The sequence below is a fragment of the Scyliorhinus canicula genome, chromosome 4 (assembly GCF_902713615.1).
Source record: "Scyliorhinus canicula chromosome 4, sScyCan1.1, whole genome shotgun sequence".
NCBI classification, from domain to species: domain Eukaryota; kingdom Metazoa; phylum Chordata; class Chondrichthyes; order Carcharhiniformes; family Scyliorhinidae; genus Scyliorhinus; species Scyliorhinus canicula.
In genome coordinates this window covers 69,134,414-69,155,150 of record NC_052149.1, presented here as the reverse complement: position 1 = coordinate 69,155,150, position 20,737 = coordinate 69,134,414, and the positions used below count along the sequence as shown (strand labels likewise).

Sequence of the window (20,737 nt, the reverse complement as noted above, 5' to 3'; positions counted from 1 at the left end):
TCTAGACTTGCGTTTTTCTAATCTTTAGAAATGCACATGTTAAGCAGCATCTATATAAGGAAAGGTTAGATTAATATTTAATATTGCCTCATGTTATCAGTATTACCTATATTATCAGAACTTGACCCTGTGCTATTGATTCACCCTCAGCCCTCTCAAGGCTACTTACAACTATTTAATTTGATGAATCCGTGTGTTCCCAGCTGCCACTATACCTTTATGACAGGAATAGTTGTGGCAGTAAGCCAGTTTTCCCTGTGAATGGACAAGTGCCTTATTTTAGAAATGCTATATTTTCAATTTTAGGTGCCAATTGTACTTCATGTGAAGTTGCACAAGGCGAATAAAGATCAAGGCCTCGATGTTCACTCCTAGGTTGGGAGCACGGATTTGAGATTCACCCTGGCTCCACCAATCCTCAGACAGTGCACTCCAGATCCTGAAAAAGTTCTTCCTCATGTCTCCATTGCTTTTTTAAATTACTTTAAACCCATGCTGGCTTTCTGCAACTGCCCAAGTGACTGTTAATTTTGTCCCGATTTAGCCTTTCTAAAAGCTTACCCACCATCAAGGTTAAACTGACTGGCCTATCATTGCTGGAGGCTGAGTTTTATTTCAGTTGGAATGCGGGAAGGCGTAAAGTTTCTTCTTAGTTGGGAGGTTTGATGTAGAACGCAAGAGGAAGGCCCAAATTTCTGCTCAAATGGGAGAAGTGAGGGCCTTAAATTCTTGCACCTGTAGCAGAGCCAACATTTACTTTATAGTGAAATGTTCCCAATCTTCTTTTTCATTTTCCAGTGAGTGCTACCAATGAGTAGCCTAGAAGAGTGAATGAAGGGTGCTGACCAAGGAATTGTCCAAGATATACACAGATTGGGTCTAAGGCCAGGCAATTCAGAAAAAGTGACTTTAGTTACATCACAGTGGCAGTCAGAAAATAAATGCATGCTACTTAGTCCTGCTTTTATGCTGTGAAGCCAAGGTCCCAGGTTCGATTCCCGGCTGGGTCACTGTCTGTGCAGAGTCTGCACAATCTCCCCGTGTCTGCATGTGTTTCCTCCGAGTGCTCCAGTTTCCTCCCACAATCCAAAGATGTGTGGGTTAGGTGGATTGACCATGCTAAATTGCCCTTAGTGTCCAAAAAGGTTAAGTGCGGGTTGCTGAGTTATGGGGATAGGGTAGATACGTGGGCTTGAGGAGGGTGCTCTTTGTAGGGGCCGGTGCGGACTCGATGGGCTGAATGGCCTTCCTCTGCGCTGTAAATTCTATGATTCTTTAATTCCTCTCAAATCTTTTGGTTCAAGACCATGCCCTTGGGGTGCATATGCAGTGCTTTTGTGACATGTAAATGTTTCCATGGAACATATTTAAGGTCATCTGCACCTATTAGTTGACATACAAGCACACATAAAAGAGAATCTAATCTGTGGGATCAGTGTTCCAAAATATTACAACAACAGTACAAAATTGCTGATGAAGCAAATGCGCTGTGTTTCTAAGCAGCAAGTTCTAAGGGGTTTTGTATTTATTCCCAGGTGGAGGAAAAAATTAGAAGACATTTAGCCAAAGGAAACTAATTTGTTTCAATCAGTTGCTTTAGCACAAAGGCTTTGAATGTTTGATCATTTTATCTTTGTATAAACTTGACTCACAAATATATCTGCTGCTGTGAAGTTAAAACCATTATCTGTTTGCTGTGTGTTTTTTTTTAATTAATACAGTAATTATAGGAAGCTAACATTGATAGGGAGCAGAATTGATTAAGACCATCAAACAAATAAGATGTCTTAATGGTTCCCTTGACAGGCATGTTGTTTGACAAAACAACATGGTATTTTGAAGCATACATTCCATTAACTGAGCACGATTGTTAACTCAATATAGTTAGTTGCTTTGCTCTTAGAAACTCAAAAGTTGGAATCTCAGATCCATCTGCCTTTGATGGATAATCTTCATTTACATAGAAGCTCAAGTGCGGTATCATCAGGAGTTGGTGTGGGTAACTCTGCGTCCCAGAGTGCTTTCCGAACCAGCTATAAGTGATTGCAGACTATTTTTCGAAAATGAAAGGTTGAAAATATTTATAGAATTATTTAATTCGGTTTTTTGACACTATTCCCTAATTAGGTTCTGAAATCTTTCTAATCAATAATGATCATAACGGTTACAAATGCTTTTCTTTTTTAAACCTAAAATAAGGGATGGACGACCAATGCTACGGGTTACACACTGACCATTGAACTCTGGGTCCAATCTACGCATAACCATGAGACACATGTCTCTGCCTGCTGACAGTAAAGGTTCTGTGTAAAATGAGTTTGTGCTCAGTGCAGTTCATAATGGGCATGGCCCCCACTATATTTTAAAAATTGCCCTGTTGGCTTACCTCTGAGAAGTATAGGGCTTTCATTTGGCAACTGTTAGCAGGCCGATTCCTGTGTCATTTCATGTCCTGGTGCAGAATGTCTGAGAGTGATCCTCAAACAAGGATTGTGAGAGACAAAAATATTACTGAGTAAATCAGCTTCCAGTTCAAATACTGTGTCACTGCGTTGTGCCACTATCTTGTGGCCCAACCAAAATTTGAACATGACACTTGATACTCCAATGTTCTGCTGTTAGAACTGCAGGAACAGTTTAGTGCCATTCACTATTTCTAACTTAGTGGATAAATGAACTTTTAAATACCAGGAGTTCTTTGATCTGCATTCAAATATCTCGTATTCTTCTGACTCAGCAGGTTAACACAGACATTTCAACAAAACATTGAAGCAAAACCTTTACTCAGTCAGAGGGAGGCAGCATCAACAGCAAGTCTACAGCAGCGTACTGAGAGGCGCCCAGTGAATGAACCTTTTTCTGATAAGTGGAATGATAATTCACATTATGACAATACAGGTTTTGTCGCAGAAGAAAGCACTGCAGTCTTAGAAAATCCCAGTGCCAACCCCTTAATAAGCACAAAATCAAGGAGCACATCTGCCCATGGGCGGAGGCCATTAATGAGACAGGACAGAATTATAGGAGTCCCACTGGAATTAGAACAATCTGTGCATACAGTACACAGCATCAGAAATACACCAGAAACTGAAGTGCCTCCAAGTAATCCTTGGCAGAATTGGACTAGGACTCCTAGTCCATTTGAGGATAGGACAGCATTTCCATCAAAATTGGATAATACTCCTTTCAGCAGCCCTCTTCCTGATAGGAAAGATTCAGAACATCAGTCAATGCGTGGGATTCCTGAACTATCCGGCCCATTTACATCAGGTGCTCCGTGGAGTTTTCTAAACTCTAGAGAATCCAATTTAAATCGAAGTCATGCAGATAAATTCTCACACATCTGCAGACCTGAGTCTGCCAAGAGTGCTATAATTGTCAGTAAAAGTACAGAGAGACTTGCACCAATGATGAGATCAATTAAAGCTGGCCAGTTTAAGAAGTCGCAAAGCATTGATGAAATTGACATTGGGGCCTTCAAGATTTATAATATACCACTGGACAGTTATGGTTCAAGCTCAGAAAATCCAGGTAGCATTGATATGCCAGATCAAATGCCACCACAAGAACAAGGTATGTCACGCAGTCTTTCTGCTCCAATGTTGGATGAAGATTTATCGGAAGCATATGGAAGTGGAAAGATCTCTCAAAAGTACCCAATTACAAAAAAAGTGTACCATTTTGACCAAAGTTTCAATCCCCAAGGTACAATAAATGTTAAACCTGAGAGGAGAGTTACCACTTCTTTTACACATAATGTTGACTATGGTGTCCAGCAAAGCAAGAATGTTTCAAAAGATCTCATTTGTCCACGCTCCTTCAGAGGTTATCAACCTGTAGAACATATGTATTCATTCTCCCAACCGTCAGTGAATGATGAACCAATTAATCCTCGGTTTTCAAGCCAAGGGGACAGGGCTGGATATTTAAGAAGGGGTGACTCCCTGGCAACCTCCACAGAAATGATGTTGCATCGAAGGGTAAATGAGGCTCCAGAGCTGCCACAAAGTGACAGATATGTCAGGACACATTTCAGAGGAGTTTTAGAACACCAAAACAGCGCATCATTGGTTGAATCACAGTATCTCAAAAGGAATGGAAGATATGAAGAAGACTATTCAACATTCCACGATATTAAAAATCAGGGTAGGAATTTCCAGGATAAACCTTTAACTCAGAGGAGACCTTTGTCTGCAAGAAGCTACAGTACAGAGAGCTATGGGTTTTCTCAAGCCAGGCCAGTTTCAGCAAGGCCTACCATGGCAGCTCTGTTAGAGAAGTTACCTTCAGATTTTAACATCAGTAACTACAGTGAAAAGCCTTCAGAGAGCAATGATATAAGGATCAGGTCGTTGAAAGGAGATGAGAACTCTGCTAAAATACCTCTAGACTGGAGACAACAACTGCTCAGGCATATAGAAGCTAAAAGGTTAGATAGGGTGAGTGCTTTTTTCTTTTCAAAAAGTTTTACTAATGTAAATGTTGCATATTTATTTTTACAATTCTTAAAAAATCACAACTTCAAGTCATTTGTTCAACTCCTGTTATGCCTGGGTTGGTAAGTTTTCTGCCAAGTATGGAAAAGAATCCAAATCAGGAAAATCCCAATTTGAATCCATGGCCAAACTGCATTGTTGATCTTAGCCAAGATGGTAATTGAGTGTTGCAATTAGTTTTGATGCCCTCAGCCAGAGACAAAATCGCCGAGTCTCACTCTTGATTGCTATCCTGTGATGCAAATTTGAAAGTGCATATGTGTAGAGCTCAGATGAAGACTGGATTGAGCTCAGCTATGGTGGCAATGGATAGGTAGCCTGTCTTCACGTGAAGGACTTCCGATAGCAGTTAGAGGTATTCAGTAATGGAACAGCATTGTGTCTGCAACAAAAACAAGAAATACTGGACAATCTTAACTGGTCTGACAGCATCTGTGGAGAGAAAAGGGAGCAAACATTTCGAGTCAGGATGCAAAGCTGCAATCCCATTTTGCATCTATAATATAACACAGTTGTCATAATTAGATAGTCATAATTTTTTTAATCCAGAAATCTCAGCCTGAAATCATAGAATCTCGACAGTGCAGAAGGAGACCATTCAGCCCATTGAGTCTGCACTGACCCTATGAAAGAGTACCCTACGAGGCCCACTTCCCCACCTATCCTCCTAACCTACAGATCTTTAGATACTAAGGGGCAATTTAGCATGGCCAATCCACCTAACCTGCACATCTTTGGACTGTGGCAGGAAACCGGAGCATCCAGAGGAAACCCATACAGACATGGGGAGAACCCACCCAGACAATCATCCAAGTCCAGAATTGAACCCAGGTCCCTGGCACAGTGAGGCAGCAGTGCTCACCACTGTGCCACTTTCACCTCAGAAATTTTCTTTTGGTGTGGATTTGGGGAAGGAGCAGAGTTAAATTTGTTCTTAAAAACTCCCCCCTCAAAACCATCATCACAGAAAATGGGTTTCCTTCTTTGGAAAACGCTGAGAAACAAAAGCCACGAAGTTATGGAAATATAGGAACAGAAGTAGACCGTTCAGCCCATTGAGCCTGCTGCAGCATTGAATTAGACCATGGCTAATGATCTACCTCAACACCACTTTCCTGCACTTTCTCTATGTCATTAGAATGATTTCTGTCTTGAACATGCTCAATGATTCAACTTCCATAGCCCTCTGGGTTAGAGAATCATACTGAGTGAAGAAATTCCTTCTCATCTAAGTCCTAAATGGCCTACCCCTTATCCTGAGATTATGTTGTCTAGTTTTAAACTCACCAGCCAAGAGCTGTATCGTCATCCACCCTGTCATACCCTGTAAGAATGTTGTAGGTTTCAATGAGGTCGCCCCCCATTCTTAGAAACTCAATGCAATACAGACCCAGTCTCTCCAATCTCTCCTCACAGATTAATCTGGTGAGCCTCTGTTGCATTCCCTGTATGGAAAGAATATCCCTCCTGAGATAAGGGGGAAAACTGTACACAGTACTCCATGTGAGGTCTTACCAGTGCTCTATACAACTGCAATAAGACATCTTTATTCCTGTACTCAAATTGACTTGCAATGCCAACATACGATTTGCCTTCCTAATTTATTGTTTGCTGCACCTGCATGCAAACATTTAGTGACTCATGAACACGGACATCCAGTCCCTTTTGGACATTTGCACTTCCCATCCTCTCACCGTTTAAGAAATAATCTGTCTTTCTGTTTTTTTGTACCAAAATGAATAACTTTGCACTTATTCACATTAAATTCTATATGCAATGTTTTAGCCCATTCATTTCACCTGTCCAAGGCCTCCTGAAACCAATTTGCATACTTCTCACAAGTTATGCTCCCATCCAGTTTTGTGTCATCAGCAAACTTGGAAATATTACTATTGGTCCCCACATCCAAATAATTAATATTGATTGTGAACAGCTGTGAACCTATCAATGCACTTGCGCTTCCCACCAGTAACCGCCTGAGAATGATTGTTTATTCCTACGCTCCACCTTCTGCCAATTCTCAATCCATACTAGTATGTTTCCTCCAATCCCTTACGCTCTGATTTTACTTACTCAACTCCTGTGTGGGACCTTATCAAAAACCTTCTGAACATTCAAATGCATCACATCCACTGCTTCTCCTTTATCAGAGCTACAAGTGATATCCTAAAAAAAAGTCCAAGCTTGTCAAACATGATTTCCCTTTCATAAATCCACGTTGACTCTGCAATTTTACCATTCTTTTCTAAATGTCCAGTTAGCACATCCTTCATAATAGGTTCAACATATTCCCTACTCTTGATATCAAACTATCAGGTCTGTAGTTCTCCATTCTCCCTGTCCCTCTCTTCTTAAATAGTGGGGTTACATTTGCTACTTTCCAGTCCACAGCAACATAGAACAGTACAGCACAGAACAGGCCCTTCGGCCCTCGATGTTGTGCCGAGCAATGATCACCCTACTTAAACCCACGTAACCTGTATACCCGTAACCCAACAATCCCCCCATTAACCTTACACTACGGGCAATTTATCATGGCCAATCCACCTAACCCGCACATCTTTGGACTGTGGGAGGAAACCGGAGCACCCGGGGGAAACCCACGCACACACGGGGAGGACGTGCAGACTCCACACAGACAGTGACCCAGCCGGGAATCGAACCTGGGACCCTGGAGCTGTGAAGCATTGATGCTAACCACCATGCTACCTTTCCAGAATCTATAGAATTTTGGACCATAACCACCAATGCATCCACTATCTCCCTTGCCACCTCCTTCAAGACTCTGGGATGAAGCTCATCTGGTTCAGGGGATTTATCAATCTTCAATCCAGTTAACTTTTCAAGTACTACCTCATTGCTAGTGCTAATTTCTTTCATTTCCTCAGTTTCACAAGTCCTTTGGTCACATGGTATTTCTGGAAGATTTTCTGCATCCTTCCGTGAAGACAGATGCAAAATAACTGTTAAGTTTCTCTGCTATTTCCCTGTTCTCCACTATAAACTGTCCTGTCCCCACCTGTAATGGTCCCACATTTGTTTGAGCAAATCTTTTCCTGTTCACATACCTAAAGAAGCATTTACAGTTCGCCCTTATGTTCCTCGCTAGTTTGAAATCATATTCTCTTCTCCCTTTCTTCATCAGTTACTTGATTCTCCTTTGTTGAGTTCTAAATTGCTCCCAATTTTCAGGCTTACCACTTTTTCTGGCAACTTTCTAAGCCACTTCCTTTGGTTGAATGCGATCTTCAATATTTGTTGTTAACCACGGTTGATTCACCTTTCCCATTGGATGTTTGTGCCATAGAGTAGGGTTTCCCAAACTTTTGCAGCTACAGAACTCTTTTGATCTTCCAAAGAACTGAACGAACCCCTCTGAGAAATATTCTTATTGTGTTGAAGAACTAAAGTACAAACAAATGATTATTTTCGTGCAATAGGTGCAAACATACAAAAACCTAATTTATAGAAATCATTTCTATTTCTTATATGTATATGTTTGCTGTAATTAAAAAGGCCTCTGATCAAAAAAAGTACTTAGATCTTACATTTTTGTCACTATTAATGGGAGGAGTGTTGCTGCTCCTTTGATTCAAATAGGAAGAGTGCTCCTGGAATATTGGATACACATATAGGCATACAGACAGACAACCATCTCTCTCACACACACACACAGACATACAGAAAACCCTCTCCATCACACACAACCCTCTCTGTCACACACAGACACACACAACCTTCTCTCTCTCACACACACACAGACACACACGACCCTCTCTGTCACACACAGACACACACAACCTTCTCTCTCTCACACACACACAGACACACACAACCCTCTCTGTCACACACAGACACACACAACCCTCTCTGTCACACACAGACACACACAACCTTCTCTGTCACACACAGACACACACAACCTTCTCTCTCTCACAAACACACAGACACACACAACCCTCTCTGTCACACACAGACACACACAACCCTCTCTGTCACACACAGACACACACAACCCTCTCTGTCACACACACACAACCCTCTCTGTCACACAGACACACACAACCCTCTCTGTCACACACAGACACACACAACCCTCTCTGTCACACACACACAACCCTCTCTGTCACACACAGACACACACAACCCTCTCTGTCACACACACACAACCCTCTCTGTCACACACAGACACACACAACCCTCTCTGTCTCACACACACACAGACACACACAACCCTCTCTGTCACACACACACACAGACACACACAACCCTCTCTGTCACACACAGACACACACAACCCTCTCTGTCACACACACACAACCCTCTCTGTCACACACAGACACACACAACCCTCTCTGTCACACACACACACACAGACACACACAACCCTCTCTCTCACACACACACACAGACACACACAACCCTCTCTCTCACACACACACACACAGACACACACAACCCTCTCTGTCACACACAGACACACACAACCCTCTCTGTCACACACACACACAGACACACACAACCCTCTTTGTCACACACACACACAGACACACACAACCCTCTCTCTCACACACACACACAGACACACACAACCCTCTCTGTCACACACAGACACACACAACCCTCTCTGTCACACACAGACACACACAACCCTCTCTGTCACACACACACAGACATACACAACCCTCTCTCTCTCACACACACACAGACACACACAACCCTCTCTCTCACACACACACACAACCCTCTCTCTCTCACACACACACAGACACACACAACCCTCTCTGTCACACACACACAGACATACACAACCCTCTCTCTCACACACACACACAGACATGCACAACCCTCTCTCTCACACACACACAACCCTCTCTCTCGCACACACACACACAACCCTCTCTCTCACACACACACACACAGACATACACAACCCTCTCTCACACACACAGACACACACAACCTTCTCTCTCACACATAGATACACAGCCACACACAACCCTCTCTCTCTGACACTCGCACACACCCCACTCTCTCACACACACGCAGACACACACAGCCCTCTGGGGTCCGCCGAATTTCAGGGTTAGGCTCTGGAGTTGCACTGGAAGTCCAGGCCGAGTTGCAAGGCAGCGCAGAGGTTGGGGAGGACGTAGAGCTGGAAGCCGCTGATCTCTACGCCCTGGATGGTAAGGGTGGCGATGCAATACCCCTGGATCGCCACGGAGTGGGATCCGGAGGCCAGGGAGATTCTTTGATTAGCGGAGTGTACCACGAGGGAGCAGCGCCTTACCGTATCGGGTGGATGAAGCTCTCAGTGCTCCCGGAGTCAAGAAGGCAGGATATCTCGTGCCCGTCGACCTTCACCTTTGTCGACGCGGTCGTGAGGTTGTGCGGTCGAGACTGGTCGACCGTGACGGAGGCGAGACGTGGCTGGCCATCGGCGGTTGCAGGCGATGAGTGGCTCAATGAGGTGACCAACGGGCAGGGATCCTGAGGCGGGTAAGATGGCGGCGCCCACGGGCCGCACATGTTCTGGGGCAGGCAAGATGGCGGCGCCCATTGGTTCTGAGGCAAGCAAGATGGCGGCGCCCATGGGCCGCACATGGTCTGAGGAGAGGAAGATGGCGTCGCCTACTGGCCGCAGGTGGGGGATGCAGGGACAATAATGGCGATTGAGCAGGCCTGGCACACTGCAGCAAAATGTCCTTTCTTGCCACAGGCCTTACAGAGTGCGCTCTGCGCCGGGCAGCGCTGCCGGGGGTGTTTTGTCTGTCTGCAGAAGTAGCACTTGGGTCCCCCGGGGTTGGTTGGCTGCCGCGCGGTGCAGGCCTGGGGTTGGCTGGGGGCGGTCGCTGATGGGGTCCACGATGGGGTGGCCGCTGGCGGGGTCCACGATGCACGGGGGGTGGGCCGTGTGCTGGGGCGAATAAGCCTGTACGTTGCGTGAAGCGACCGTGAGCAAGAGTGCTAATTTCTTGGTTGCCGCGAGATCATGCGTGGCCCCTTCTAAGAAGCGCTGGCAGATGTAGTCAAACCCTATGCCCGTAACGAACGCGTCTCTCATTAGCAGGTTCAAATGTTCAGTGGCCGAAACGGCCTGGCAATCACAGTGTCTCACCAGGGTGAGCAGGGCACGGCAGAAATCTTCCACAGACTCATCGGGAAGTTGGTGCCGCGTGGATAGATGCCTGGCGTAGATTTTGTTGGTCCGCTGAGTGTAATTCTCCTTCAGTAGCACCATGGCCTCTGCGTAGGTAGGCGCGTCCTGGACAAGGGGTAAGATGAAGGAGCTCAGCCGCGTGTACAGAATCTGGAGCTTCTGTGCTTCTGAGATTGGGTCTGGCGCAGACCCGATGTAAGCTTCAAAGCAGGCTAGCCAATGTGCGACGTCCTTTTTGGCGTTGCCTGCTTGAGGATGCAGCTGCAGGCGATCCGGCTTGATGTGGATTGGTCCATCTCTGAAAAATCTCTGTGTAATAAATTGATGTACTATCAATTATGACAAGACGAGAGTAGAATGTAATCGAGGCTTTGTTACACAGAGATGTGTGGCCTAATACAGCAGCTGACAAAATGGCTGTGTTCGGAGAGCCCACACATTTATACTCCGCCTACTGGGTGGAGCCTGCAGGCAGGGAACTACCCCTGTACCTGTAGTACAGGGGCCTTACCGTAATACCAATATATACAATATAATACAACAGTGGTGACTACCACACACACAACCCTCTCTCTCTGACACTCACACACACCCCGCTCTCTCACACACACGCAAACACACGCAGCCCTCTCTCTGACACACACACACACACACCCTGCTCTCTCACACACACGCAGACACACAGCCCTCTCTCTCTCTGGCACACACACAACGCTCTCTCTCTCACACAGACATACAAACACACACACACCCCTCTCTCTGACACACACACAACCCTCTCTCTCTCTCACACACACACACAACCCTCTTGCTCTGACATACACACACAACCCTCTCGCTCTCACATACACACACAACTCTCTCGCTCTGACATACACACACACAACCCTCTCGCTCTGACATACACACACACAACTCTCTCGCTCTGACATACACACACAACCCTCTCGCTCTCACATACACACACAACTCTCTCGCTCTGACAGACACACACACAACCCTCTCGCTCTGACATACACACACACAACCCTCTCGCTCTGACACACACACACACAACCCTCTCGCTCTGACATACACACACACAACCCTCTCGCTCTGACACACACACACAACCCTCTCGCTCTGACATACACACACAACCCTCTCGCTCTGACATACACACACAACCCTCTTGCTCTGACATACACACACACAACCCTCTCTCTCTGACATACACACACAACCCTCTCGCTCTGACATACACACACAACCCTCTCGCTCTGACATACACACACAACCCTCTCGCTCTGACATACACACACCACCCTCTCGCTCTGACATACACACACACAACCCTCTCTCTCTCTCACACACACACACAACCCTCTCGCTCTGACATACACACACAACCCTCTCGCTCTGACATACACACACACAACCCTCTCGCTCTGACATACACACACACACAACCCTCTCGCTCTGACATACACACACAACCCTCTCGCTCTGACATACACACACAACCCTCTCTCTCTCTCACACACACACACAACCCTCTCGCTCTGACATACACACACACAACCCTCTCGCTCTGACACACACACACACAACCCTCTCGCTCTGACATACACACACAACTCTCTCGCTCTGACATACACACACACAACCCTCTCGCTCTGACATACACACACAACCCTCTCGCTCTGACATACACACACAACTCTCTCGCTCTGACATACACACACACAACCCTCTCGCTCTGACATACACACACAACCCTCTCGCTCTGACATACACACACAACTCTCTCGCTCTGACATACACACACACAACCCTCTCGCTCTGACATACACACACAACTCTCTCGCTCTGACATACACACACACAACCCTCTCGCTCTGACATACACACACAACCCTCTCGCTCTGACATACACACACAACCCTCTCGCTCTGACACACACACACAACCCTCTCGCTCTGACATACACACACAACTCTCTCGCTCTGACATACACACACACAACCCTCTCGCTCTGACATACACACACAACCCTCTCGCTCTGACATACACACACAACCCTCTCGCTCTGACATACACACACAACCCTCTCTCTCTCTCACACACACACACAACCCTCTCGCTCTGACATACACACACAACCCTCTCGCTCTGACATACACACACAACCCTCTCGCTCTGAAACACACACACACACAACCCTCTTGCTCTGACATACACACACAACCCTCTTGCTCTGACATACACACAGACACACACACAACCCTCTCTCTCTCTCACACACACACACAACCCTCTCGCTCTGACATACACACACACAACCCTCTCGCTCTGACACACACACACACAACCCTCTCGCTCTGACATACACACACAACTCTCTCGCTCTGACATACACACACAACCCTCTCGCTCTGACACACACACACACAACCCTCTCGCTCTGACATACACACACAACCCTCTCGCTCTGACACACACACACACAACTCTCTCGCTCTGACATACACACACACACAACCCTCTCTCTCTGACACACACACACACAACCCTCTCGCTCTGACATACACACACAACCCTCTCGCTCTGACATACACACACAACTCTCTCGCTCTGACATACACACACACAACCCTCTCGCTCTGACACACACACACACAACCCTCTCGCTCTGACATACACACACAACCCTCTCGCTCTGACATACACACAGACACACACACAACCCTCTCTCTCTGACATACACACACAACCCTCTCGCTCTGACATACACACACAACTCTCTCGCTCTGACATACACTCACACAACCCTCTCGCTCTGACAGACACACACAACCCTCTCGCTCTGACACACACACACAACCCTCTCGCTCTGACATACACACACAACCCTCTCGCTCTGACATACACACACAACCCTCTCGCTCTGACACACACACACAACCCTCTCGCTCTGACATACACACACAACCCTCTCGCTCTGACATACACACACAACCCTCTCGCTCTGACAGACACACACAACCCTCTCGCTCTGACACACACACACAACCCTCTCGCTCTGACATACACACACAACCCTCTCGCTCTGACATACACACACAACTCTCTCGCTCTGACATACACACACACAACCCTCTCGCTCTGACAGACACACACAACCCTCTCGCTCTGACACACACACACAACCCTCTCGCTCTGACATACACACACAACCCTCTCGCTCTGACATACACACACAACCCTCTCGCTCTGACATACACACACAACCCTCTCGCTCTGACATACACACACAACCCTCTCGCTCTGACATACACACACAACCCTCTCGCTCTGACATACACACACACACAACCCTCTCGCTCTGACATACACACACAACCCTCTCGCTCTGACATACACACACACACACAACCCTCTCGCTCTGACATACACACACAACCCTCTCGCTCTGACATACACACACACAACCCTCTCTCTCTCTCTCACACACACACACAACCCTCTTGCTCTGACATACACACAGACACACACACAACCCTCTCTCTCTCTCACACACACACACAACCCTCTTGCTCTGACATACACACAGACACACACACAACCCTCTCTCTCTCTCACACACACACACAACCCTCTCTCTCTCTCACACACACACACAACCCTCTCGCTCTGACATACACACACACAACCCTCTCGCTCTGACATACACACACACAACCCTCTCGCTCTGACATACACACACAACTCTCTCGCTCTGACATACACACACAACCCTCTCGCTCTGACATACACACACAACCCTCTCGCTCTGACATACACACAGACACACACACAACCCTCTCTCTCTCTCACACACACACACAACCCTCTCGCTCTGACATACACACACAACCCTCTTGCTCTGACATACACACACAGACACACACACAACCCTCTCTCTCTCTCACACACACACGCAGACACACAACCCTCTAGCTCTGACATACACACACACAACCCTCTCACTCTGACATACACACACAACCCTCTCGCTCTGACGTACACACACAACCCTCTCGCTCTGACATACACACACAACCCTCTCGCTCTGACATACACACACAACCCTCTTGCTCTGACATACACACACCACCCTCACGCTCTGACATACACACACAGACACACACACAACCCTCTCTCTCTCACACACACACAGACACACACACAACCCTCTCTCTCTCACACACACACACAACCCTCTCGCTCTGACACACACACACAACCCTCTGTCTTGTGCACACGTACACACACCCACACACCTCTCTCTCACACACAAAGACACACACAACCCTCTCTGACACACACACACCTCTCTCTCTCTCTCTCTCTCTCTCACACACACAACCCTCACTCGCACTCTCTGACATTCATACATGCACATATACTCACTCACCTATCCAGTAAACATGCACTCACTCACCTCTCTCTCTGGCATACGTAAATGCACTGCCCTCTTCACCCACACATGCTCAGCCACTCGCCTCTCTCTCACTCCCACACACACATGCACTCACTCACCTCTAACAAACACTCCCTCACTTCTCATAGTCTCTGACACTCACATGCACTCTTTTACCTCCCACACACACACACACACACACACTCACCTCCTTCTCTCACACACACACTCACTTCTCTCTCTGACACACATTCACTTACTCACCTCTCTTACACGCACACAGTCACCTCTCCCAACACTTACTCACCCTTCTGACACACATGCACACTCACTCTCCTCTCTGTCTCACTCATACATACACACTTAGTCACCTCTCACGGACACTCACCTCTCTCTCTGTCACACACTCACTCACCTCTCCCACACGTACTCACTTGCCTCTCCCACAAACACACACATACTTACCTCTCTCTCTGACACAGACTCACTGTGGTAGTCACCACTAGTGGTATATTGTATGTATTACGGCACTGCCCATCTATTAGAGGTACAATGGTATATCCCTGCCTGCTGAATCCGCCCAGCAGGCGGTGTATAAAAGTGTGTGCTCCGACGCTGCAGCCATTCTGGTTCCAGCTACAGGAGGCACAACATCTTGTTCAATAAAGCTTCGATTGTTCAATCATTCTCGTCTTGTGGTAATTGACAGAGCATCAATTTATTGAACAAGATTTTTTAAACGGTGGATCTCCACATCAAGCCTGATCGCCTGCAGCTGAGCTCTCAAGCAGCCAATGCCACGTCCGCCTTCGACCACTGGCTAGCCTGCTTCGAAGGCTACCTCAGAGCAGCCGGCAAAGAACCCTCAGACGTACAGAAGCTCCAAGTCCTCTATTCACGGGTGAGCCCTGACAGTTTTCCCTCATCCGGGATGCACCCACCTACTCCGAAGCGATGGCACTCCTGAAGGGACATTATGTTCAACAGGTGAACCAAGTGTACGGCAGGCACCTCCTGGCCATGAGATAGCAACTCCCGGGGAGACTCTGGATGATTTCTTGCGTGCCCTGCAGATCCAAAGTAGGAACTGTGACTGCCAGGCAGTTTCGGCAGTCCAGCACACCGAACTTTTAATTAGAGACGCTTACGTCATGGGCATGAAGTCTGCGTACGTCCGCCAGCGGCTACTGGAACGGAGTACGCTCGATCTTGCGGGGACTAGGCAGCTCGCTAATTCGTTAGAAGTGGCCTCCCGTAACGTTCAGCCCTATGCCCCCGACCGCGCGGCACCCTTGTGGGCATCGTGGGCCCCACCAGCTGCCGACTCCAGCTCACCGTAAGTCTGCGCCGCGCGGCAGCCAGCCAACTCTGGGGGGCCCAAGTGCTATTTTTGTAGACTAAACAAAAACCCCAGACAGCGCTGCCCGGCGCGGAGCGCGACCTGCAACGGGTGTGGGAAGAAAGGACACTTTGTTTCTGTTTGCCAGGCACGGTCGGTCTACACCCCCCGCGTGTGACCCAGGGGTGCTGCCATCTTCCTGACCGCAAGCCACGTGTGGCCCATGGGCACCACCGCCCGCTATGTGCACCCTGTGGGCGCCGCCATTTTCGCCGCCATTTTGGACCACACCTCAGGACCCCTGCTCATCTGGCCGTTCATCGCCTACCGCTACCTCCGCCACCGCTGACCAGCCCGGGACATCCCAGCATCTTCCACAGCTCGCCTCTATCACCCTGGATCAGTCCCAGCCCCACAACCCCGCGACCGCGTCGACGACGGTGAAAATCAATGGGCACGAGACGACCTGCTTGTTTGACTCTGGGAGCACAGAGAGCTTCATCCACCCCACTACAGTAAGGCGCTGCTCCCTCCCGGTACACCCCATGACCCAGAAAATCTCCCTGACCTCCGGATCCCATTCCGTTGAAATCCGGGGGTACTTTATCAAGACCCTCACCGTCCAAGGCGTAGAGTTCAGCAACTTCCGGCTCTACATCCTTCCACACCTCTGCGCTGCCCTGTTACTCAGCCTGGATTTTCAGTTCCATCTCCAAAGCCTGACTTTAAAATTCAGCGGAACCCTAACCCCCTCACCGTCTGCGGCTTCACGACCATTAAGGTCGATCCACCTTCCCTGTTTGCGAACCTGCTCCGGACTGCAAACCCGTCGACACCAGGAGCAGACGATACAGTGCCCAGGACAGGACCTTCATCAGGTCAGAGGTCCAACGGCTTCTGCGGGAGGGGATCATTGAGGCCAGCAACAGCCCCTGGAAAGCTCAAGTAGTGGTAGTGAAGACTGGGGAGAAGCACAGAATGGTCATTGACTACAGTCAGACCATCAATTGGTACACGCAACTCGACATGGTCAATCAGATTATGCAGTAGCGAGTCTTTTCCACAGTGGACTTGAGGTCCGTCTACCACCAGCTCCCCATCCAACCAGAGGACCGCCAATACACTGCGTTTGAAGCAGATGACCGCCTCTACCACTTCCTTAGGGTTCCCTTTGGGTCACTAATGGGGTCTCGGTCTTCCAGCGAGAGATGGACCGAATAGTTGACCGGTACGGACTGCGGGCCACTTTCCTGTACCTAGATAACGTCACCATCTATGGCCACGATCAGCAGGACCACGACGCAAACCTCAGAAAATTCCTCCATACCGCCAAACTCCTTAATCTCACATACAATAAGGAGAAATGCGTGTTCCGCATCAACCGCTTAGCCATCCTTGGGGCTATGTAGTGGAAAATGGAGTCCTAGGGCCCGACCCCGACCGTATGCCCCCCTCCTCAAACTCCCTCTCCCCCACTGCCCCAAGCCCCTGAAACGATGCCTGGGGTTTGTCTCCTATTACGCCCAGTGGGTGCCTAATTATGCGGCCAAGGCACTCCTAAACATTTGGTTCGCAGTTTTTCCCCTGATGACTGAGGCCCGCCAGGCCTTCAACCGCATCAAGGCAGACATCGCCCCCCGGCCATGATGCACGTGGTCGACGAGTCCCTCCCCTTTCAGGTGGAGAGCGATGCATCGGACGTAGCTCTGGCCGCCACCCTGAACCAGGCGGGCAGGCCCGTGGCCTTCTTTTCCCGCACCCTCATGCATCCGAAATTCGGCACTGCTCTGTCAAAAAAAGAGGCCCAAGCTATTGTGGAAGGTGTGCGACATTGGAGGCATTACCTGGCCAGCAGGAGATTCAATCTCCTCACTGACCAACGGTCGGCTGCCTTTCTGTTTACTAATACACAGCGGGGCAAGATCAAAAATGAAAAGATCTTGAGGTGGAGGATCGAGCTCGCCACCTATAATTATGAGATCTTGTATCGCCTGGGGAAGCTCAACGAGCCCCCTGATGCCCTATCCCGCGGTACATGTGCCAGCGCACAAGTAGACCGACTCCGGGCTCTCCACTATGACCTCTGTCACCCGGGGGTCACCCGGTTCTTCCATTTTCTCAAGGCCCGCAACCTGCCCTACTCCATTGAGGTCAGGACCATCACCAGAGACTGCCAAGTCTGCGCAGTGTGCAAGCAGCACTTCTACCGGCCAGATAGAGTGCACCTGGTGAAGGCCTCCTGCCCCTTTGAACGCCTCAGTGTGGACTTCAAAGGGCCCCTCCCTTCCACCGACCGCAACACGTATTTCCTGAATGTGATTGATGAGTACTCCCGGTTCCCTTTCGAAATCCCATACCCCGATATGACCTCTGCCACAGTAATCAAAGCCCTGCACAGCATCGTCACTCTGTTCGGTTTCCCCACCTATATCCACAGTGATCGGGGTCCTCTTTCATGAGCGATGAGCTGCGTCAGTTCCTGCTCAGGAAGGGCATCGCCTCAAGCAGGATGACCAGCTACAACCCCCGGGGAAACGGACAGGTGGAGAGGGAAAACGGGACCGTCTCGAAGGCCGTCCTGCTGGCCCTGCGGTCAAAATATCTCCCGGTCTCCCGCTGGCAGGAGGTCCTCCCTGATGCGCTCCACTCCATCCATTTGCTCCTCTGCACCGCGACTAATGAGACCCCTCACGAACGTGTTTGCCTTCCCCAGGAAGTCCGCCTCCGGGGTCTCGGTCCCAACATGGCGGACAATTTCTGGACCCGTCCTCCTCCAGAAGCATGTGCGGACCCATAAGTCGGACCTCTTGGTCGAGAAAGTCCACCTCTTACATGCAAACCCACAATACGCCTCACCCCGACGGGCGCCAAGACACAGTCTCCCTCCGGGATTGGCACCCGCTGGATCTCCACCCACGACCCCCGACCTGACACCACCCCCCCCCCCCCCCCCCCCCGGTTGCCTCATTCACCCCTGCGCCACTCACCCTCCCTCCAGCGAACCTCACCGCAGCCCCCACCCCAGCAGGATCTGTCCTCCCACTGGTTCCACTCAGGGGTGACAAAGACGAGGACAACACGATCCTGGAGTCGAAGGCGACCAAGTCATTGCCACATCACCACCAGGACTGAGGCGATTGCAGAGGAGGGTCAAGGCCCCCGACAGACTTAACTTGTAATGTTCCACCACCCCCGCCGGACTCTTTTTTTCAACAGGGGTGAATGTGGTAGTCACCACTAGTGGTATATTATATGTATTACGGCACTGCCCGTATATTAGAGGTACAATGGTAAATCCCTGCCTGCTGGCTCCGCCCAGCAGGCAGTGTATAAAAGTGTGTGCTCTCCGACACTGCAACCATTCTGGTTCCAGCTACAGGAGGCACAACATCTTGCTCAATAAAGCCTCGATTGTTCCACCATTCTCGCCTTGTGGTAATTGACAGTGCATCACTCACTCTCTTCTCCCACACACACTCGCTCACTCGCCTCTCCCACACACACTCGCTCACTCGTCTCTCCCACACACACACTCACTCGCCTCTCCCACACACACTCGCTCACTCGTCTCTCCCACACACACACTCACTCACTCGCCTCTCCCACACACACACAAACACACCTCTCTCATAAACACACTCCCCCTCCTCTTTCTCTGACACACACACTCACATGTCACACTCACACTTACCTCCCTCACACTCACTCACCTATCTCTGACACACACATGCACTCACTGACCTCTCTCACACACGCACACACTCACCTCTCTCTCTTACACACACACTCACCTCTCTTTCTCACATTCGCTTACTTCTCTCTGATATACACATGCACTCACTCACCTCTCTCTCAGACACACACCCACGGACTCACCTCTCTCTCTGATGCACACTCACACTCAATTTTCTTTCTGACACACACACACTCACCTCTCTCTGACTCACACATACTCATACTCACTTCTCTCTCTCTCACACATACGCCTCTTTTTCTGACATACATACACACACTAACTCACCTTTCTCTCACACACTTAGGCACACAATCACACCCCTCTCTCTCTTACACACACACACACTCACCCTCCTTTCTCTCTAACAAAGCACACACACTCACTCACCTCTCTGAGACACACACACACACACTCACCTTTCTCTCACACACTTAGGCACACAATCACTCCCCTCTCTTATACACACACACTCACCCTCCTTTCTCTCTGACACAAGCACACACACTCACTCACCTCTCTGAGACACACACACACACTCACCTTTCTTTCTCACATTCACTTA

At 48.8% G+C, this 20,737-nt stretch overlaps 1 protein-coding gene across 4 annotated transcripts in view; it reads left to right on the top strand.

Moving 5' to 3' along the window:
• Positions 1 to 20,737, top strand: part of lrrc7 (leucine rich repeat containing 7) — a 1,013,254-nt gene that overhangs the window by 880,634 nt on the left and 111,883 nt on the right. For all 4 annotated transcript variants that reach the window (XM_038794406.1, XM_038794408.1, XM_038794407.1 and 1 more), the window contains one exon: positions 2,738 to 4,439. In XM_038794406.1, coding sequence (XP_038650334.1) covers positions 2,738 to 4,439 — 1,702 coding nt within the window. The remainder of the gene's footprint in view (positions 1 to 2,737; positions 4,440 to 20,737) is intronic.